The sequence below is a fragment of the Oncorhynchus tshawytscha genome, linkage group LG19 (assembly GCF_018296145.1).
Source record: "Oncorhynchus tshawytscha isolate Ot180627B linkage group LG19, Otsh_v2.0, whole genome shotgun sequence".
NCBI lineage: Eukaryota > Metazoa > Chordata > Actinopteri > Salmoniformes > Salmonidae > Oncorhynchus > Oncorhynchus tshawytscha.
In genome coordinates this window covers 22,679,590-22,702,733 of record NC_056447.1, presented here as the reverse complement: position 1 = coordinate 22,702,733, position 23,144 = coordinate 22,679,590, and the positions used below count along the sequence as shown (strand labels likewise).

Below are 23,144 nucleotides of genomic sequence, written 5' to 3'. Positions count from 1 at the left end.
CTATTGTTTGTACAGATGAATGTGGTACCGTTCATCAGGTGTTTGGAAATTGCTCCCAAGGATGAACCAGACTTGTGGAGGTCTGAGGTCTTGACTGATTTCTTTTGATTTTCCCAGTATGTCAAGCAAAGAGGCACTGAGTTTGAAGTTAGGCTTTGAAATACATCCACAGGTACACCTTCAACTGACTCAAATTATGTCAATTAGCCTATCAGAAGCTTCTAAAGCCATGACATCATTTTCTGGAATTTTCCAAGCTGTTTAAAGGCACAGTCAACTTAGTGTATGTAAACTTCTGACCCACTGGAATTGTGATACAGTGAATTATACGTGAAATAATCTGTCTGTAAACAATTGTTGGAAAAATGACCTGTGTCATGCACAAAGTAGATGTACTAACCGACTTGCCAAAACTATAGTTTGTTAACAAGAAATTTGTGGAGTGGTTGAAAAACAAGTTTTAATGACTCCAACCTAAGTGGATGTAAACTTACGACTTCAACTGTATGTGTGTTTGTGTTTTAGACATGACAGTTTTAGGAGCTACAGTATCTACCGTGTGTCTCTCTACAATCCGTGAAATACATCTGCTGTCCTTGCCTGTCTCTTACACCTTCTCACATTTTTTCTTCTTCTTCTTCTTCATTACCGGAAAAACACAATAGAACAAGCAAACACTAACAGGTGTCAATTAATCAACATAGATTTAAATGGATCCCATGTCTAATTCAAGCATCATATAGCAAGATGGTTGTGTATCAGCAGCTGCAGATTGGCGGGTGTAATATGTTGATACAGTAGGAGGTTTGTGGGTTAAAGGTCAGGTTTAATGGGGAGATGGGTGGTGTTGTGAAGGGCATTATAGGAACAGGAAGTGAAGTGTCTTCATCCTGATACTCAGGTCCAGTCATCTTCGTTCTACCCAAATTTAAAACACCAGCATTAAAGAAAAATGCTGACAATAATGAAAATAAGATTCAGTGTCATCCCAGTGATTACTGTGAAAGATATTATATATCTACACTTACAAAAACACCTTTACACACCAAGATTGAAACAGTTCCTTCGAAAAGTTTGAAAACAATACAAATAAAAAATACAAATATTTTCAGACGCTAGGTAGTTTTCTGTTGACATGAAATCAGAGATAAATATTTCCCATGCTTTCCGTTGCATTAAGAGAAATTACAATTGTGATTTTGGAAAAACGAAAATCTATCCATTTGCAAATATTTCATCTGTAATTGATAACCTTGTGACACCCATTCCTGTAATTCAGCTAAAATGCTTTCTAGTTAACAAAAGAGCCAGTGTTCAAACAAAACCATATAATTATTTTAAAGCATCATACACTATGCACAGGTAGGTAGAAATAAAAAGGTGGAGATGGTCTGCTCCACAAGAGGGCCCTGTGGGACAACAGTTGTCCCCAATCAATGACAGGTCATGAGCATCAATGGCTCAGGAAAAGAAAGTTTCGTCATGAGCAAGAAATGCTTCAAACAATCACAATCAAATCAAGATAACTGTAATATAAACAGTTAAATTAAGCTTGCTCAGGAGATTAAATGTTGGATCTAGAAATCCCATTATCAACATTCTGTGAACCTTGGAGGTGAGAGGAGAAGGAGAGGGCTAGGGGACAGGTATTGAGGTGGTGGGGAAGGGAAGGTGGGCACAAATGTGTGTGCAGGTAGCGTATCTCCGCTCTTAGTGTAATACGAACTTTGACCCATAAGAAGAAATAAGTTACCATAGTAACAATACCGGGAGCGTCAGCGTCCGAGCAGCTAACCAGTGCCTGGCGAGTAACAGTCACATTTACTTCAGACTGTCCAGAAGTGGTGCTATGCCATGGTGGCACTGACACAGGTGAAGAGCTGGGGCTAGGCTGTGAGGGGACACTGTGCAGAGACAGGCATGTTCACTTGACGTGCTCAGCGCTGTGGGAGGAACAGTAGTACTTTTTGTGGGCTATGAACGTGGACAGGCTGCTGAACTTGATATTGCACAGCCGGCAGAAGCGGATGTTACCGTTCTGCAAAGGGGAGACCAGGAGGGTCTTGGGTGTGGTAGGTGCCGGGACAGCAACAGGGAGTGGGAGACCCAGGGTGAGGGCTGCCCTGTCTGGAAGCAGAGCAACAGCAGCCTGGTGGTTCATAACCCCAACCTCCCTCAGGACCTCAGGCACAGGGGACACAGTCAGGGGGAGGGACCTGGTGGGAGACACAGCAGGAGGGGCTGCTTTGGGGGAGCTGCCACCCCCAGCATGGGGACCCAGGGGGCTAATGTTCACCAGGGGAGAGGAGGGGGATACAGTGTCCATTCTGACCCGAATGTTGATGCTGTCCCTGCGGGTCTGGAGGCCCAGTTTGGGCGGGGTAACTGGAGTCTCATCCCTGGGGCTCAGGCTGGGGCTGATGACAGCTGGCTGGCCTTCCAGGTTCAAGACCAGGCCATGCATGGATCTGAAGTGCTCCACCAGGTCACAGGTCACCGCCCTATTGGGAGGGCAGTAGGGGCAGACCACAGGAGGAGAGCCTGGGCCTTTGGCTGCAGGGCCGCTGTGAAGGGATGTAGCCTCAGAGCCAGGCAAAGCTGAGGGGTGAGGGCTGGGCGAGGCCCCCTGAGGAGCCTTCTCTGTGGGGAGCCCATTGGCCTCTGGGGAAGTGGAGGCTGGTCTCTTCAGCCTGTGGAGCGTCTTCAGGGTGTGGGCCTGCAGGGTGGTGGCCGGGCAGTAGTAGGTCTTGTGGGCCAGGTAGTTTTCAATGCTGTTGAAGCTGATGCTGCAGGCGGTGCACTTGTGGTAGTCAGTGAGGGGCAGAGCAGAGATGCTGCTGCTGCCCCGTGGGGTGTCCCTCAGACGGGGCCTCTTACTCAGGTCGATTGGGCCGTCTCCATCAGGGCTGGTGCTACTGGAAGTGGCTGGACACAGGCCCAAGGCCATGGCAGGAACAGGTGCCTCCAGGACCTTCCCCAATGAGGCAGCAGCCTCCTGCTTCACAGCCGGGCTCATCCCTGGAGCAGAGGGAAAGGCAATAGCAGCAGCGTTGGCTAGGGCCTCAGTCCGAGCCATGTGGATCTCATACATCTTCTTCCTCTTGCGCGTGCGGATGGGCTGAGGCAGGAAGGTGGCTTTGCCAGCGCTTGACCGCTGGTTGGACGGATCGTGGCGTGAGGCACAATAGAAGCGCTTATGGACCGTGTAGTTCTCATGGCGACTGAAGTGAATGTTGCAGGCCTGACAGAAGGTCCTGGTGGGGTCTTCTTCCTGGTCCTCTGCTGAGCCGCTGGGGCTCTGGCTGCCCTCACTGACCAGGTCTCGTCCTCCTCCACCACCTTCCCCCTCAGAGGAAGAGGAGGACACAGCCTCCTTCACCCCAGGGTTCTCACTTTTCATCTCCACCAGCTTGCCCTCTGTGCCGGTGCTGCCTGGAACAGGGTCTGAGTCACTGTGGGAGGCTGTGGCAGCCTGAGGGGATGAACCGTGTCGGACAGAGGGGACGGTGACCCCCGAGGCCCCCTCCTTCACTGGGCCAGCCGCGTCTCCCTGCTGATGCCTGCTGGAGCAGTAGAGCTTCTTGTGAACGTAAAAGTTGTTGATGTTGTTGAAGGTGATATCACACTCTAAGCAGGTGGCCCCCTTGTGGACAGTGGCGGTAGTGCCTGCGGGATAAAAGGCTGGTGCTGCCCCAGGGGACACCTGGCCTTGCTTCAGCCGGCTGTGGACCATCTCAGACATCTTGGCCAGGATCTCTGAGGCCTGGGGCAGGATGGCTGCCTCTGGGCTGAACATGTACTGTGGCAGGAATACAGCTCCTCCAGGCAGCACTGAGCCAGCTCCTCCCGGGTGGGCAGGGCTGGAGCCAGGGGTGGGGCTGGTTGGCTCTGCCTTCACAGCCACAGCAAAGGGACTCCTGGGGGAGGTGGAGGTCTGAGAGCACCCTACCCCTGTGTGTCCATGGCTCTTCCCCTCCCGGTCCTCCTCCTCCTGCCCCTCATTCTCAGAGTCTGAGCGCAGTTCCTCTTTGATCCTCATGTCTGTGGGGAGGTGGTCAGGTGGGCTGCAGCCTCGCGGGGTGGCTGAGCTCCCATTGGCCCCAGGGCTGGAGGAGTCAGGGTGGGGTACGCAGGCAGGGGGCTCAGGGTGGTCAGCTGAGGACGGGGTGCTCTGGCGGGGTGAGGGGCTCCTCTCTGCCGGGACCCTCACCTCCAGGTGTGTGCGAACATGCTGCTGGAGCTGGCCGGGTGAGTCTGTGACGTGGCCACATATCTGACATTTCAACACAACACCAGAGTCCCCTGGACTTAGACCTGCCACAGAGAGACAGAGACACACACTATTAGAAATTGGTTTCTTACTATTAAACATAACATTAGATCACTGGTGATTATGCTTCATAGCCTATAGGACCGGGTCATCATCAATATACCCATAATCTCTCATGGAGAGACCCTCCAAAAAACACACGTTTTATTGTCACATACCCTGAATAGGTGCAGTGAAATGTGTTGTTTTACAGTTTCAGCCATAGTAAAACAGCACCCCTGGAGCAAAGTAGGGTTAAGTGTCTTGCTCAAGGGCACATTGACAGATTTTTCAACTTGTCGGCTCTTCGAACCAGCGAGCTTTCGGTTACTGGACCAACGCTCTAACCGCAAGGCTACCTGCCACCCTTACACTATGTAAACATAAAAGGTACTGTAGAATCTGTCTAGAGACAATGGGAAGCATCGGATAGCAGCAGCAGTAGTTCCGGGGCTTGAGTTTTTCGTATTTGGGTGTACCAGGGCGAGGGAGGTGCTTAAACTTGGGGCGGGGGTACGCTGCGAGGTTATTCCTCCAATTGCAGACTACGAGAACCTGGCCATGCTTGATATATCACATTTTTGCCATAGCCAGTTGGCAAGTATGCTAAAACATCTCATTTTTAATGTCATTTTTAAGCACAACTGTTGCAGTGGCTTAAAACGAAGTGATGAAATGGACACTGCTAATTCAAAATAGTGTTGAAAACAGCCTTACATATCCATGGTGAGTCTTACACTGCTTTCGTGTGTCAACATGGATGATAAATGCGAAAGGAGGGGGGCTTGGCTGAGAGTTTCTGTTTGCAAGGGTGGAGACTTTACAAATCACATTATCGCAATTTCTAACAGATCTCCCCCAGAACTTCATCAAGCATCTGACCAAATTTCACAATATTTTAGTTCTGGTTTAACCTATATTAATATACCCATAGAAAACATGGTATCTCTGCATAGTTGCTGTTCTGAAGTAGAGGCAGTGCTGTTATCCTCTCACTGCAATTGTAAACAAAAACATGTAGTCTGTTCATGTATTTACCTGTGGACAGAGGCAGTTTGGGCAGGCCAGGACCTGGGGAGTACACTTCACTGTGCGAGCCGGGCTGACAAACCATGTGACTGGTAACCAGGTGGCTATAGAGGATGTCCCTCGTGGTGGAGATGAAGCCACAGCCGTGACACACTCCGTTTTGCGTGTCCGTGTGCACCTTCAGGTGACGCTCACAGTTGGCTTTAGTGGTGAAGGCCGACAGGCAGATCAGACACACAAAGGGACGCTCACCTACAGACACACAGGATACAACACACACAGCTCAACAAAAGTGTGTAAAGCTAACATACACTGAGTGTACAAAACATTAGGAACACCTTCCTAATATGGAGTTGCACCCCCTTTGCCCTCAGAACAGCCTCATTTTGTCAGGGCATGCTCTACAAGTTGTCGAAAGCGTTCCACAGGGATCTATACTCGGCCTTGTCTCAGGATGATAAGTTGGTGGTTGAAGATATCCCTCTAGTGGTGTGGGGGCTGTTCTTTAGCAGAGTGGGTGGGGTTATATCCTTCCTGTTTGGCCCTGTCCGGGGGTGTCATCGGATGGGGCCACAGTGTCTCCTGACCCCTCCTGTCTCAGCCTCCAGTATTTATGCTACAGTAGTTTATGTGTCGGGAGGCTAGGGTCAGTTTGTTATATCTGGAGCACTTCTCCTGTCCTATCCGGTGTCCTGTGTGAATTTAAGTATGCTCGCTCTAATTCTCTCTTTCTCTCTTTCCTTCTCTCTCTCGGAGGACCTGAGCCCTAGGACCATGCCTCAGGACTACCTGACATGATGACTCCTTGCTGTCTCCAGTCCACCTGGCCGTGCTGCTGCTCCAGTTTCAACTGTTCTGCCTGTAATTATTATTATTTGACCATGCTGGTCATTTATGAACATTTGAACATCTTGGCCATGTTCTGTTATAATTTCCACCCGGCACAGCCAGAAGAGGACTGGCCACTCCACATAGAAGAAACCTAGAGAGGAACCAGGCTAAGGTTTTGGCCTTTCTAGGGAGTTTTTCCTAGCCACCGTGCTTCTACACCTGCATTGCTTGCTGTTTGGGGTTTTAGGCTGGGTTTCTGTACAGCACTTCGAGATATCAGCTGATGTACGAAGGGCTATATGAATAAATTTGATTTGATACCCATTTCAAAGGCACTTAAATATGTTGTCATGCCCATTCACACTCTGAATGGCACACAGACACAATCCATGTCTCAATTGTCTCAAGGCTTAAAAATACTTCTTTAACTCGTCTCTCCCCCTTCATCTACACTGACCCAAATGGATTTAACAAGTGACATCAAAAAAGCAAGTAACATTTTATTTGTCACGTACACATGTTAATGCGAGTGTAGCGAAATACTTGTGCTTCTAGTTCCGACAGTGCAGTAATGTCTAACAAGTAATATTACAATTCCCCAACAACTACCATATAAACACAAATCTAAAGGGGTGAATGAGAATATGTAGATGTACATTTTTATTTATTTTATTTCACCTTTATTTAACCAGGTAGGCTAGTTGAGAACAAGTTCTCATTTGCAACTGCGACCTGGCCAAGATAAAGCGTATGGATGAGCAATGGCCAAGCGGCATAGGCAAGGTGCAATAGATGGTATAAAATACAGTATATACATGTGATATGAGTAATGTAAGATATGTAAACATTCTTAAAAGTGGCATTATTTAGAGTGGCATTTTATAAAGTGACTAGTGGTCCATTTATTAAAGTGGCCTGTGATTGGGTCTCAATGTAGGTAGCAGCCTCTCTGAGTTAGTGATTGGGTCTCAATGTAGGCAGCAGCCTCTCGGAGTTAGTGATTGGGTCTCAATGTAGGCAGCAGCCTCTCGGAGTTAGTGATTGGGTCTCAATGTAGGCAGCAGCCTCTCGGAGTTAGTGATTGGGTCTCAATGTAGGCAGCAGCCTCTCGGAGTTAGTGATTGGGTCTCAATGTAGGCAGCAGCCTCTCGGAGTTAGTGATTGCTGTTTAGCAGTCTGATGGGATCATAGCTTTCACCTGGATTCACCTGATCAGTCTATGCCATATGGAAAGAGCATGTTTTGAACATTCAGTGTGTTATAACTGGCTATTAAAAGTGCAATACTTACGCAAATATTCACACTTAGGGAATCTGCTTTGAGAGAGAGAGCGAAAGTAATGTTTTGTTAGAGAGACGACAGTTCTCACCACTGTGTGTCCGCATGTGGATCTCCAGGGAGCTGGCGCTGGGGCAGCTCTTGTTACATTGTGGGAAGGGGCAGACACGCTCATTGGGGTAGGAGTCCTTGGGCTTGTCCTGTGGAGGGGAGCAGGAGGACTGCTGCTTCTGCCGGCTGGCACAGTAGTACATGAGGTGGGCCTGGAGGTTCCTCTCACTGCGGTACCAGATCCCACAGTCCTTACACGGAAAGATGTCCTCTGGACCAAGCAAACAAACAACTGTTATCACTTATCAAATGATTAGTACATAAACAATGCACGAGAGCAGTGCATGTTCATTCATAAAAATTCATAAAAATGAAAAATAGAGACAGAGAGACTTTCATGTAAACATCATGTTCATTGATGTGCACACACATCACCACACACGCATTCAGCTGCGTCACATGATCGATTCAATAGCGGAGCGAGAAAAAAAACACTTGATATTGCTCCGGGGTCTCCAAGGCAACAAGAGCACAGAGGTTGTGGGAGCGAGCGCCCGCCCGCGCGGGGTAATCGTACTGATCTGGTGTCAGGGCTCATGTTAAACAGGCTATTTTTGATAACGTCCGTAATTACCCACAGTCCTCAGCACAGAGCTTCTACAGCAGGAACCGGGATACGGCTGATCATGTTTTACCCTTTAGCTTGATTTGTGGTGATTAATCATGGACTCATCACAGCATGTCCATGCCTGCTCCCGCTGCTGACTACACTGCCAATAGGGGACTTTATGAAAAAGCGTGAAGGCAATTACAAAGCAGTCTCTACCTCTGAGACCAGGCGGTACAGAGGAGTTACATTGCCACCTTGTGGTGTACTGGGTGAATGAGAAAATGTGGCACGGTGAACCTTTGCACTTGCATTTATCTAGGTTCCAACATTGAGTCCCTCAATGTTGTTCACATTGACAGTATATACACAGTACAGTAACTGCCAATGCTTTGTGCTATGCATGTGCTCACCATAGACATTAAAACCAGTAGATGGTGTTAGCGCTGACATTCCTATGGAAAACTCCTGATGGAGCACGAAGTATTTTCATTTTTAGCGCCATATTGCTGAATGGGGCTGAATAGCACCAGAAAATAGCTAAAGATCATAGTGAAAGTGGCCGTAACTAGCAAAGGATCATGGTCAACGTAAATACAAATTTGTTCATAACTGACTTGCCTAGTTAATTAAAGGTTACAATGTACTTGTTTTCAACCTGCCTGTCGACCCCCTCTAAGTTTCTACGCAGTAGCCGACAAGCAGAGCTCGTGACTTCATGCTCCAGACTGGACACTGGGGGCTTGAGTGCTTACACAGACACATGTACGAAAGCACACAAGACACACTTATAAAAAGAACACATTATTATCCTGAGCAATCTGAAACTCACTGTTGACAACTGCTGTGGCCAAGATGGCTGCCATCCCAGCCTGCTGGGGGAGGAGCTGTATCTCAGAGTGGAGGGATGCTGGGTAGACACCTGTAGGCTCCTCCTTCACCGCTACACCCTGGGTCTTAGAGGGGGACCGCTGCTCCATAGAGGGTGTAGACAGCGTAGCCAGCAGACCGTCCCCTGTGGAGATGTCCTGAGTTACCTTACAATACAGCTCCTCACCTAGGGAGAAGAGATAGAGTCACACACACAACAACACACGTCACACCAGGGGCATGTAGTGAAACATAGATGGTATTGTACAGTATGTTATCTATGGAATGTATAGTAATCTATAGTAGGTCAAAAGATCTCCGTTCTGGTCTCACTCTAATAAGAGACCTCTGATTGTAAACCTGGATAAGAGCACCAGAACTAAAAATGTAACAATGAAAATGGTGCATTATCTGCATGAGTGCTGTGTTGATTGTTTGGGCAGTTTGTAGAACCTTGGCTGTAGATGGTACAGTTGGTATCTGTTGCATCAGAGGTTAACAGGACTCTACGGAGCCAGCAGTCTGTGTCCTCACACACCAGGCTCAACCTGGAGATCTGTAGACACACAAACAAACAAACAGAGACCGTCAGTCTTGCTCTGGAAACACAGGGTCACGTTTTTAATACAGAATGAGGTGCGGCAAATAATTATCATAAGCCATCATCACGTATCCTCTGATTCTCACACACTTTTCCAAGTCTTTTCAGACAAACTGATTTTGATACAGAACATTATACAGACAAAGACCTACTGAAAAGTGAGGTTTAACAATGAATTAATCCTGACAATGTCCTCTGAATAAACTGTTCAATAATTAAAGCACATCGAATATACACTACAATAAAGGGAGTAATCTTTTCCAGCAGTAAGGGGCAGGCCTGTAACATGGGCAATCAGAAGCATAGAGGGAGAGGAAGGGGGCACAGGCTGAACAAAGACTTGCTGAAAAGAGCTATAGACAGGGCATGGAGAGAGGGAAGGAACAGAGAGACCCCAGGAGAGAGGAGAAGGAAAGGTAAGAAAGGAGATCCGATGACGTCGTAGTGCTCCTTTTCACCCGGGCGCCCCTCTCAGGAGCTTCTCTCAATACACGATGGGACAAAAGGTGTGTGAGTGGAGGGGAGTCATAATCTAGCTGTGTGTGTTGAAGAATGTGTGTCAGTGTCTGCACATGTGTGAGTGCTGCTGAAGCCAGGGCAGGGCAGACCAGAGAGAAACACACACCTGTGCCGTCCTCAGCACAATCTTGTCTTTGTTCAGTGGAGGCTCACAGAGCATTCCACCTGACAATCACTCCCACAGGCTTATCGTGTGTCTGTATGAGACACACACTCATCTACGTACCTCTGTGTGTTACGGCACAGTTAAGCAGAGTGCGTTCGTAACCAAATATCTTATAGCAGTCCCAGTAAAATGTTGTCTTCATTGTGAGGTTCAATGATACATTCATGAGAGTGTGTAGTAAAACCATAAACACAGTCACATCAGGTGGAGCTCCACAACTACCGTATAGTATAGTTGCACAAGGCCTATAGCAGTTCTACACCTGTATGGAGGCCTGAGGACATATAGATTCTAGAACACTGTCTCCACTAGGTGGCAGCAGTCATTAAGCAGCAACAGCCCTGACAGACACACCGCTTCAGGGGAACCACAGTTCACTCAGTCTGCTTGCTACAGGGGATAACTCGGTACACATATTCCAACATGGCACCACATGGACTGAAACTTTTTGAGAGAATATGAGGTATGAGTTTAAACTGACGTGTGTACAAGGACTGGGGGTATATGGGGTGAGTTGGGAAGCAAGGGAGGACAGTGGAAGGATTTATTTCTGAATCGGTCTGTTCTAGCCTGAAGACGCTGCGTATTGTATTTCATGGAGAACTTGCGCTGATGTGGAGATATGGCTTCTTTTGTTTTAGTTTGTAACCCAATGCTGGAGCCGTCTGTGCTATAAGTGCTGCTAATTTGTTTCAGACTAATTTATCATAAATCTATCACGATGCTTTGGTATTCACTGAAGAAAAGGCCAGTGTGGTCCGACTTGAGAAAATTTCACAGGAACATTTCACACAAGACTACTGTATATAGGACAGAAAAATAAAACCTTACAACAGAATCAGTTGGGAGTTTTGGACAGTTTGAACAAATGCAAAATGCTCTCTGAGAGACTCTCTGAGACTAGCAGTGAGAAGAAAAGGTGGATATGGTGGTTTAGCTGGCTCTGATCTGGCTTTGGGCCCTGACTGCACTAGGGCTTGAATGATGGCTGGAACCAACACACAGTGAGATAATATGAACTAAAAGACATGGGGCAAGATTGCAGTTTGATAGGATGTGTAATTAACAAAGCCAACAGAGGCTGTGGCCGCCAAAGATTGTTAAGTTAAGAGGAGCAGAGAAGCCTCTAGTATCACATCTCCCTAGCCTGGAGGACATAATCAACAATCACAGTATCAAATTAAACATATAATCAAACAGCAAGTCCCTGCCTGTGAACACACACACACACATACACACATACACATACACCAGCTAACAAGCACACTCCACCACTAGTGATGTAAACTATCCCACAATGCAGTGTCCAACATCCCTAACTGAAACACTTTCTAATGAGGAGGGAGAGAACAAGGAAGGGGGAGCCAGAGGAGGACTAAAAGACTAAGAGGAAAAGTGAATGTTGCTTAGTGCTGCCTGTGTTCACCCTGGTGGTCTCCCTAGGATCCAGGCACTTTGAGATCGCTTCAAGTCCCTCAGTGAGGGAGTCTTTGAGGTGCAGTCTAAGCCCCCTCTTCTGGACCCTCGTCTCTCATGAATATTAATCAGCTCAGCCGGGCTTTAATCTGCCTGATCCCCGCACTGCTGCCGCCGTGACGATAGCAAATCTAATTATTTGGTATTCTGATATTAACCACCACTAGCCCCCTCCCCACACCATACAGCCTCACCATAGCCACCTTCAACTCCCAAACATGCACAGACACAGCCTCAGTGCGCACGCACCTCACCGCAGCCCACGACGCCCTCTCCTTATCACTCCCAAAAACGCCCTCTTCTCACACCGATAAAACTTGAATGCAAATGATGCTCGGCTGATTTCATTTCTGTATTCGTTCATTTTGTAAGCCCTGTCGTTGCGGAGTATAAAAAGGAATATAGAATTCACCCCAGATGCTCTTGTCTGGTGGTTGGAAATGAAGGGAGAAACCTTTCCCTGAACTAACCCAAAGTCTAACCTCGACTCAGATCAATTCAGCTTAATATACGGTTAAATGAAAGCAGAGGAAATAAGACAACTCCTCCCCCATCCTCCAGTAGATTAGAAGATTAAGCCTTCATACCACAGTCAACTCTCCACATATATTTGAATTTGCATACACATCATTGCTACATAATTTGCTGAATATTCCCTGGTGATTAAAGCAATTATAGAATCCTGTTCTCTGTGGAACCATGAGAAACACAATGAAATGATTGGTCAATAATGAGCTTCTTTTTCAATGTGTGCATCCTGGATATTGATATCATCCAAGTGTGTTTGAATGTACTCTATGAAGCGGACACAGCTGGACAGACAGAGAAGAAAAGAACAGGAAGGTAGAATAGTCTCTCCTTTCCTGGCCAGTGCAGCTGACTTCCATTGAATTCCACCATAGACCTCCTGACTATTGGGGCTGGCCTGGTCTTTTTTCATACTCGTTTTTCCTCTCACTCTCTCTTTCACCCCCTCCTACCATTTACCTCTTCCCCTTCGCTTAATCTTCCCATCCTACCCGCTCTACAGTACTGTATGGCTAATCATGCCCTCTCTCATCCCTCTCTCTTTCCCATTCCTCAACCTCCCTCTCTCATTCCTACCCCTCTGTCTGCCCTTCTATCTCTATCTCTCCCCTTCAGGAAATGGTTTCTTTCCCAAAAGGGGAATGAAGGGGGTACTCACTGTCCCAAACAAAGAGGTCACTGTGTGAATCCTCCAAAAATACAGAGAAGAAAAGGAAGGAAGATAAACATCAGAAACCTACTCAACATCCGCCTCTCACACACACATTCTCTCTCTCACACACACACAGACACACACACACACACACACACACACACACACAGACAGACACACACACTTCTTTAACACAAATAAATATGCACATTAATACACTAATACATGTGTACTTACTGTACAAACACACTGAAACCCATTCCCTTATACTGGTCTGCTCATGCACAGCCACACATCTGCATATACACTATATATACAAAAGTATGTATACACTCCTTCAAAATAGTGGATTTTGCTACTTCAGCCCCGTTGCTGACAGGTGTATACAATCATGCAATCTCCATAGAGAAACATGGCAGCAGAATGGCCTTACTGAAGAGCTCAGTAACTTTCAACGTGGCACTGTCATAGGACGCCACCTTTCCAACAAGTCAGTTCATCAAATTTCTGCCCTGCTGGAGCTGCCCCAGTCAACTGTGAGTGCTGTTATTGTGAAGTGGAAACGTCTAGGATCAGATGTGAAGTGGTAGGCCACACACGCCCACAGAACGGGACTGCCGAGTACTGAAGCTCGTAAAAATTGCCTGTCTTCAGTTGCAACACTCACTATCGAGTTCCAAACTTCCTCTGGAAGCAACATCAACACAATAACTGTTTCCATGGCCAAGCAGCAGCACACAAGCCTAAGATCACCATGCGCAATGCCAAGCGTTAGCTGGAGTGGTGTAAAGCTCGCCGCCATTGGACTCTGGATCAGTGGAAACGTGCTCTCTGGAGTGATGAATCACTCTTCACCAACTGGCAGTCCAATGGACAAATCTGGGTTTGGTGGATGTTAGGAGAACGCTACCTGCCGAATGCATAGTGCCAACTGCAAAGTTTGGTAGAGGAGGAATAATGGTGTGGGACTGTTTTTCATGGTTCGGGCTAGGCCCCTTAGTTCCAGTGAAGGGAAATTATAATGCTACAGCGCATTCGGGAAGTATTAAGACCGCCTGCCTTTTTCCACATTTTGTTACGTTACAGCCTTATTCTAAAATTGATTGAATAAATAAAATCCTCAATCTACACAATACCCCATAACAACAAAGCGAAGCAGGTTTTTCCATTTTTTTTGCACATTTATTGAAAATAAAAACAGAAATAACTAATTTAGATAAGTATTCAGACCCTTTGCGATGAGATTCGAAATTGAGCTAAGGTGCATCCTGTTTCCATTGATCATCCTTAAGATGTTTCTACAACTTGACTGAAGTGGTAAATTCAATTGATTGGATATGATTTGGAAAGGCACACACCTGTCTATACAAGGACCACAGTTGACAATGCATGTCAGAGCAAAAACCAAGCCATGAGGTCGAGGGAATTGTCCGTATAGCTCCAAGACAGGATTGTGTCGAGGCACAGATCTGGGGAAGGGTAACAAAAAATGTCTGCAGCATTGAAGGTCCCCAAGAACACAGTGGCCTCCATCATTTTTAAATGGAAGAAGTTTGGAACCACCAAGACTCGGCCCGGCGAAACTGAGCAATTGGGGAAATGGGCCTTTGTCAGGGAGGTGACCAAGAACCCGATGGTCACTCTGACAGAGCTCCAGAGTTCCTCTGTGGAAATGGTAGAACCTTCCAAAAGGACAACCATCTCCACAGCACTCCACCAATCAGGCCAGATGCAAGCCACACCTCAGTAAAAGGCACATGACAGCCCACTTGGAGTTTGCCAAAAGTCACCTAAAGACACTCAGACCATGAGAAACATGATTCTCTGGTCTGATGAAACCAAGATTGAACTCTTTGGCCTAAATGCCAAGTGTCACGTCTGCCACAATTTCGGGAATTGAAATTGACAATGCCCCCGTGCACAAACCGAGGTTCAGACAGAAATGGTTTGTCGAGATCAGTGTGGAAGAACTTGACTGGCCTGCACAGAGCCCTGACCTCAACCCCATCGAACACCTTTGGAATTAATTGGAATGCCGACTGTGAGCTAGGTCATCAGCACCTGACCTCACTAATGCTTGTGGCTGAATAGAAGCAAGTCCCCGCAGCAATGTTCCAACATCTAGTGGAAAGCCTTCCCAGAAGAGTAGAGGCTGTTATAGCAGCAAAGGGGGACCAACTCCATATTTTGAAATGAGATGTTCAACAAGCAGGTGTCCACATACTTTTGGTCATGTAGTGTGCCTCCAAGAAAAAATAATCCAGGTTTGATGAGCTGCATGCAAATGACATGTAAAAATATAAAACTGCGATACTTAAAACAGGCAAGATAAGAGATTTGAAAATGAGGCACTCTTGGAAAGCGGGCTCCAGAACTGCCGGAGATGAGCCTCGGAGATAGGTTTTCCCTCTCTCCTTTACTCTCCGCCCCGCAGAAGCAGGCGCAGATGACAGCGAGCTGCAGATACCAGCCCAGTCACAGGGACTGAGTGATGAGAATAAGCACCCCCTCCCCATCAACTCCATCTCTCCAATCCCACCTTTTTCCATTCCATCTCCCTTCCTCTCTGGCACTGCCTTCATCCTTTTGCTGGCTTTTGCCATTGCACTTTCCTATAATTTCTTTTTTTCTCCCTTTTGCCCCTCTACTTGCCCCTACCATAGTCCACCTATTTGGTCCATTCCCTTTCGCTAGTCAACATCTTCTCAGTGTCTGGCAGGGGCAGAAAGAGGGAGAGATGCCATAGTGGAAGTGTCTGAGGAAGAATTTAGGCCTCTAAGTTCTAAGCTCTGTAGCACAACCTCAGGTCCTTGTTGCCAATGAACATATACATGGACGTGCTCTCAACATATCTGCCATCAAGATTAAGCTAGTTTAGTGCACTTTATTATTATAGACATTCAGGAGCGATCAAGAGGGTGACATGTGCTAAATTACAGATTTGGGGTCTTCTGGAGCGACTGTTTTTTAATTAAGATCTCATTTGAGAGGGCAGGGTGCAGAAGGCTGCCAAAGACCGTCTCTGTTGATAATTTCAGATCAACTGGAGAGATTTACCAGGAGGTAAACAAACACTGCTAGATAGAGAATGAGAGAGAGTGAGAAGGTTCTCACCTTCACTCGTCCTTCGTAGGGAATGACAGAGCAGTGAGGGGGGAGAGACTCCCCAAAAGTGTGTTTGCAAGCCGTGGGTGGCGGACCTTATCATTTGAGTTCTCCTGGAGAGATTATTGAGGGATTAGTGCTAACGCTTGTTTCTAAAACATGATGAAAAGACGTTCCGCACGTGATAACGCTTTGAACTCCACACTCCACTGCTTCTAGGATCATGCCTCTAGGCTTCGTTTCTGTGAAAGACAGGAGGGTGAAGAGAGGGAACAAAAGTGATGCGTAAATTGAGTTCTTCTGCAGTGGTGTGTGCTCGGCAGAAGATGGTTTGGAGGAGTATCACTCAAACTATGGTGAAACTATAAGGCATGGTGCTCTTTTCCTTGTTGAAGCATTGCCATTATGAAGTTATTCTAACTTGGTTGATACCACCAAATCATCACTACATATCAGGTGTAACCTACTAATCTTAAGACTCTTTTGACCAAGATTTGATCAATTTGTGATGTAATCAAAACGAGGGGAACTATATCAGATTAGTCTGATCCAATCAGAAAATACACACCTCAGTTGCCATGAGACGAGGACATGTTCACTGAACGACAAACTCCCAGCAATCTAAGGAAACCTGGTCAGCTCATCAGTAAACATTATTACACTGTGTACCAAAGTCCAACATCCATATCAGACAGAATATATTTAAATAGATTTTAATGCCTCTTTCTCAAGAGATGAAAATGACAGGATTTCCATATGACACACACACAGCCCAGTGACATTGATAATCTAACGAGTGAGATCTCTTTAAGAGAGACCTGTCATGGATATCAACTCACTATCCACCCCGTTTCCTTAGAACTGACTGCCGCTCATGATCCCCACCCACACAAAGCAACAAACATATGCGCGAGTGAACACACACATTTCTTGTAGAAAAAAATGGTATCAATCCCTCCAATAGAGTTCCAGACACGTGTAGGTTCTATGCCAAGGTGCATTGAATCTGTTCTGACCTGTCGGGGCCTAACACCCTATTAAGACACTTTATGTTGGTGTTTCCTTTATTTTGGCAGTTACCTGTATATCAGATCAAAAAAGAACAAGTCTTATATTAGCTAGGATCTATGCTTGTTGTGTGAGAGTGCACTAGTGTGCAGTGTGTGTGGGTGTTCAAAGCGAACGCTTGTCTTGTTGTGTTACAGGGTAGGCCCGTATTAAACTGATAGCTTATCTGGCAAGATCAAATAAGAAGCACATTTGCTCAGAGAAGGCAGAGCACAGCAGGCAGGTTTGGCATGGATCTGCAGGTCTGCCAGGCGAGGCGGGTGGTGCCAAGTCACCATGTGATGTGATGAGGGGCAGAACCCCAGGGCTCTAGACGCCACTGCAGGCTGCATGACACCACCACTGGGACAGGTCTGAGGTGGAAAGGGACAGGGAGGAGGTCACACTAACAGGACAGCACATGGCATACTGCCATGAAACCAACACTGAATGTCTCTTTTCTGTTACAAAAACATAATCTTGTAGCTGAATCAGGTAACCCTTTGTCCAATCCCCATACACATAATATTCCCTACTGAGGCCAATCAAGCAGAAAGGTTGGTAATAAGTGTAACTCAATCACAGCAAAATAAACAAAAGTTAGCTGTGTAAATTGGGTATTTGGAATTGTTTAGACTGTCAATGTTGAATCTTTACACAGTACACGATGGCAACAATCATGCAAAGCCAAATGAATTGCACATCCATTGTAAGCACCAGTAGTTTATTAATAATAATTGGTCTCTTTATAGTGGGAGAGAACGCAGCAGAAAGCAATCTTAGCTAAGCAGAGATAGAGATGAAGGGCTGCGTAGCGGTGGATCTACTCTATTGAGGGTAACCCTGACCCCTGCTGACCCCTGGGCTGGCGGCCTGGCGGGCGGGGAACTGTGGGAGGAGGATGCGGAGTGACAGTGGGAGACACAGGAGGAATGTGAGATTAAACCCACTATCTCCTCCTGACTGAGGGTCAGTCTTCACTCTTTCAGCCCGCAGATAGCAGAGGGAGAGAGAGAGGGAGAGAGAGACAGAGATGGAGAGGGTGAGGTTAGAGAGAAGGGAGAGAGAATTCAAAAGAGATGGTCAACGCCGAAAATCTACTAAAAACTGCATTGAGAAGTAGTCTTCTTGAACATGAAGGTTAGTGGAAGGGAGAAACAAAAGATGGGGATGGGTGTGTGGAGAAGATAATAAACTAAATCTTAGAAATGAGAGCCTATCAAAGAGATGGTCAGGAGGATGGCGCCACGCAGAGATAAAATCTACTAAAAGGGGTGGGCTGGTCTGGGTTTGCTGGGCTGCATATGCAGGACCAGTGAGTCAGTCAAGCTATATGCATCACAGAGTATGACAGTCTTTCAGAAAAATTACATTTTTACTGTTCTATTTATTCCTTTGGAATACATACCAGTTTATAATAGCATTATAAAAGGCACCTGAATCTGATTGGTTGAAAGCTGGGGTTTGTGGTATATGGCCAATATACCACGGGGTTTGTGGTATATGGCCAATATACCACGGCTAAGGGCTGTATCCATTGCGTCGTGCTAAGAACAGCCCTTAGCCGTGGTATATTGCCTTCGGAAAGTATTCAGACCCTTTGACTTTTTCCACATTTTGTAACGCTACAGCCTTATTCTAAAATGTATTACACATTTTTTTCCCCCTCAGCAATCTACACACAATATCCCATAATGACAAAATGAAAACAGGTTTTGAGAAATGTTTGAAAATGTATTAAAAATAAAAAAACAGAAAAGCCTTATTTACATAAGTATTCAGACCCTTTGCTATGAGATGCGAAATTCAGCTCAGGTGCATCCTGTTTCCATTGATCATCCTTGAGATGTTTCTACAACTTGATTGGAGTCCACCTGTGGTAAATTCAATTGATTGGACATTATTTGGAAAGACATACACCTGTCTACATAAGGTCCCACGGTTGACAGTGCCTGTCAGAGCAAAAACCAAGCCATGAGGTCGAAGGAATTGTCCATAGAGCTCCGAGTATTCAGTATTGAGCATGGAGTTGAACTGATCGAATATCTCTAGAGACCTGAAAATAGCTGTGCAGCGATGCTCCCCATCCAACCTGACAGAGCTTGAGAGAATCTGCAAAGAAGAATGGGAGAAACTCCCCAAATATAGATGTGCCAAGCTTGTAGGGTCATACACAAGAAGACTCAATGCTGAAATCGCTTCCAAAAGTGCTTCAACAAAGTATTGAGTAAAGGGTCTGAATACTTATGTAAATGTGTTATTTAAAAAAAATGTTTTTATATAAATTAGCAAACATTTCTAAAAGCCTGTGTTTTCTTTGTCATCATGGATGTGGTATTGCGTGTAGACTGATGAGGGAAAAACCCAATTTAAACAATTTTAGAATAAGGCTGTAACATAACAAAATGTGGAAAAAGTCAAGGGGTCTGAATACTTTCCGAAGGCCATATACCACACCCCCTCAAGCCGTATTGCTTAAATAGAGCATGGATTACAAATCTTTAAAAAGTATTTGATCCAGTCCAGAGAAAGTGTGTGTGTATGTGTTTTTGTGTATGAGAGTGTGCAATGTTCTGGTATCTGTATCTGGTCAGTGCCAGGAAAACTCTTCCAGCTCAGAATCACATGATTAGACGGACTTTCAGCACATGATGAATAAGAGACAACTCCAGCGAGAGGAACATCCTGTCTCTAACATTTCCCAAGGAAATGCACATAGCGATTGGCCATGGGGTAATATGAGCGTGCATACACGCACACAAAGATATTTCCATTTCCCACCACTGACAGATTAATGGGTGATAAGTCATTTTTTAATTATCCTGTCCCATTGACAGAACCTAACCCTCTACTTGACCTCTAAGATCTCCCTCCATGCACTTTGAACCTTCACCTCTGACTCCTGGTCATCTCCCGCATCTTCTGTTTGGACGATCCCAGCGTATGGCCCCCATAGTGTGTCAGTGGTGAGGTCCCTGCAGGCCAGGACCTTGGGGTAAGCAGCATCATCACTCAGCTCCAGATCATCTACAGATAGAAAGGGAGAGAAGAGAACGGGAAGAGAGAGATAGGAGATAGAGAGAGATATTAAGTCACTAAGGTCCCACAAGCAAACAAGATACACAGCCAAACAAAATTAAACCAAATCCAGGTAAAAATACGGTCTCAAAACACAACTACAATGATCTACGTCATGTAAAGGCCAGAGCCCTGGAGATAACTGAGGAACAGACATGGGAGTCAAGGCTTTTTGTAAACAACCGGTGTAGACTAACAGTGAAATGCTTACTCACAGATCCTTCAACAATGCACAGTTAAAAAAGATAAAACATCGAACAAAAATGTCATTAGTGACACGAGGAATAAATGCACTGTGAATAACAATAACGAGTAAAAAATATCATGGCTATATACAGGGAGTACCAGTACCGACTCGATGGGTAATGGAGGTAGCCATGTACATATACTGTGGGTAGGGGTAAAGAAACTATGCAACAGGATAGATAAAACAGTAGCAGCGGCGTATGTGATGAGTGTGAAAGTGTGTGTCGTCGGTATGCATGTGTACTCGTGTGTGGGCGTATGTACTATGTGTGTTGGGGTTTCAGTGTAAATATGTGTGAGTGTGTGGGTAGAGTCCAGCGTGTGTGCATGGAGTCAGTGCAAGAGAGTTAGCACAAAAAAAGGTCAATGCAGGTAGTCCAGGTAGCCATTTGATTAGCTATTTAGCAGTCTTGTTTCGAGGTCCTATGGCTTGGAGGTAGAAGCTCTTCAGGGTCTTGTTGGTTCTAGACTTAGTGCACTTGTACCGCTTGCCGTGCGATAGGAGAAAGAACATTCTATGGCTTGGGTGGCTGGAGTCTGAAAATTCTTTGGGCCTTCCTCTGACACCGCCTGGTATAGAGGTCCTGGATGGCAGGGAGTTCCGCCCCAGTGATGTACTGGGCTGTACTCACCACCCTCTATAGCGACTTATGACTTACGGGTGCCTTGCGGTTGCCGAACCAAGTGGTTATGCAGGTGCCGTTGATAGGATAGTCTTGAACGGAGCTTGTACAGAGTTCATCCAGTTTGTTCTCCAGGGACTGCACTCCAATACAACAGAGGGCAACGGTGGTTCACCGACGTGGTCGCGTCAGTATGCCCCCTTGCTTGCATCTCTTTTGTAGCCGCTTCCTCTTTCGAGACCTGGGTATTTAAGGCCTGGTCCGGAGTAAGCAGAATGTAAAGAGCTGCCAACTCGTTGAAATAGACATTTCCCTCCAAATCGAGGTTAATGATCACTGTTAAGATGTCCAGAAGCTGTTTTTTCAGTCATAGGAAATTATGGCGGGGACATTATGTGAGCTGGCGCACACACAGAAAAAATATTTTTATGTGGAGGTGCTGACTAACGACGAATATAAACTATAAAAATAAATAATACAGAAATTTGCACACAATTGGGTAAATCACCCAATAAATTACTGGGAGTTGATATATGGAATGTGCGACTATCTTTATGATTTATTTTGATAGTCTATAGGAGACATTATGTACAAAAGAAGTTAAGATCAGCTTTAAAAAAGCTGGTAAGACTGCTACTATCCACTTTTCTGGAGGGGGGTTACTAGACTACTAGAACAGGAGGAGACTCAGGCCATTGAGGAGGAGAACGATTCACTAACAAACTGACACCCCTTACAACAACACAGAGGTTCAACCAAGTAGGATCTCAAAGGCTTCAACAAAAACACACGTCTCTCACAAAGGGATGATTGAGAAAGACATGTAGAAATTCACTGAGTCCAGTACATACAGTAAGTCGTCATATGACACAGCCCCCATAGCAATGGTGCTCTACAGTGCAGTCCCATTGGAAATCTGCTGTGTACCCCCCCCCACCCCCCACCCACATGGTTCAGCTTCACTTTCGGGGCTCGGGCTAAAGTGCCGAGACGATAAGAGTGTTTGTCTAACACTCTCCATGTCAAAACACTCATCTATCTTCTCTGTATCTATCCCCACCAGAGAACAACAGACAGACGCTGATAAAATGGCTTTCCCACAAGCCTAGAGTGGGAGAGAGAGGGATGGAGAAAGGGGGGGTGGCAGGGAGAGAGAGGGATGGAGAAAGGGGGGGTGGCAGGGAGAGAGAGGAGTGAAGGAAAGGAAGAAAATAATTCAGACGCAGTAGTGAGAAGGAGATTGGAACGAATCAAGCTTGTGAATGTGTTTTTGAGTGTGTTACTGTGTTAATGTGACCACTGTTTGACTCCGGTTGTCATAAATGGAGCTCATACCACTACATTTGAACACATTGTAAGCCACTGTATGAAACTGCACTGGGCTAACAAACTCATAATTAAACAAACTCCATTGAAAATCTCTGAAGCTAAAATGTATTTGATTCCCATAAAATGTTGAAGACTATACAGGCAATATGCCCATGTCTCTATTAGCTATTAGTCCGTGTTAGTCTTCTGTCCACATCAGTGAGGCTGAAGTCCAGTGTCCAGGCTTGGCCTATCTCCCATCACCCCCTGTTCAGATCACACTGTAACCCCCTAATCTCAACACTCCATCATTGTCCAGTCTGCTGCCCTGTCCCTGGCTGGTCTCGGTCACATGAATCCTTATCAACGTGACCACCACTATTAACCTAATTGTGAAATTGTCTGCTGAGATTTTACCTTTGTGAGGAAATACAAAGAGAGCACACTGAGAGTCAGTGTTTAGAATGCCTATTCCCCCTCAGGAGACTGAAAATATTTGGCATGGGTCGCCAGATATTCAAAAAGTTCTACAGCTGCAGCATGGTTGCATCACCGTCTGGTATGGCAACTGCTCAGCCTCCGGCCGCAAGGCACTACATCACTGGGGCCAAGCTTCCTGCTATCCAGGACCTCTATACCAGGTGGTGTCAGGAGAAGGCCCTAAAATTTGCCGAAGACTCCAGCCACCCTAGTCATAGACTGTTCTCTCTACTACCGCACGGCAAGAGGTCCGTGTGGGCCAAGTCTAGGTCCAAAAGGCTTCTTAACAGCTTCTACCCCCAAGCCATTAGACTCCTGATCAGCTAATTAAATGGCTACC

At 46.1% G+C, this 23,144-nt stretch overlaps 1 protein-coding gene across 1 annotated transcript in view; it reads right to left on the bottom strand.

Annotated features, from left to right (window-relative positions):
- Window positions 1-402: 402 nt before the first annotated feature.
- The window catches only part of LOC112218486 (zinc finger protein ZFPM1-like), an 86,783-nt gene continuing 64,041 nt past the window's right edge, over window positions 403-23,144 (bottom strand). Inside the window, exons 4-9 of the mRNA XM_024379323.2 lie at window positions 19,963-20,096; window positions 9,429-9,531; window positions 8,938-9,162; window positions 7,539-7,769; window positions 5,348-5,590; window positions 403-4,314 (exon numbers count right to left, since the gene is read on the bottom strand). Coding sequence (XP_024235091.2) covers window positions 1,925-4,314; window positions 5,348-5,590; window positions 7,539-7,769; window positions 8,938-9,162; window positions 9,429-9,531; window positions 19,963-20,096 — 3,326 coding nt within the window. The 3' untranslated portion in view covers window positions 403-1,924. The remainder of the gene's footprint in view (window positions 4,315-5,347; window positions 5,591-7,538; window positions 7,770-8,937; window positions 9,163-9,428; window positions 9,532-19,962; window positions 20,097-23,144) is intronic.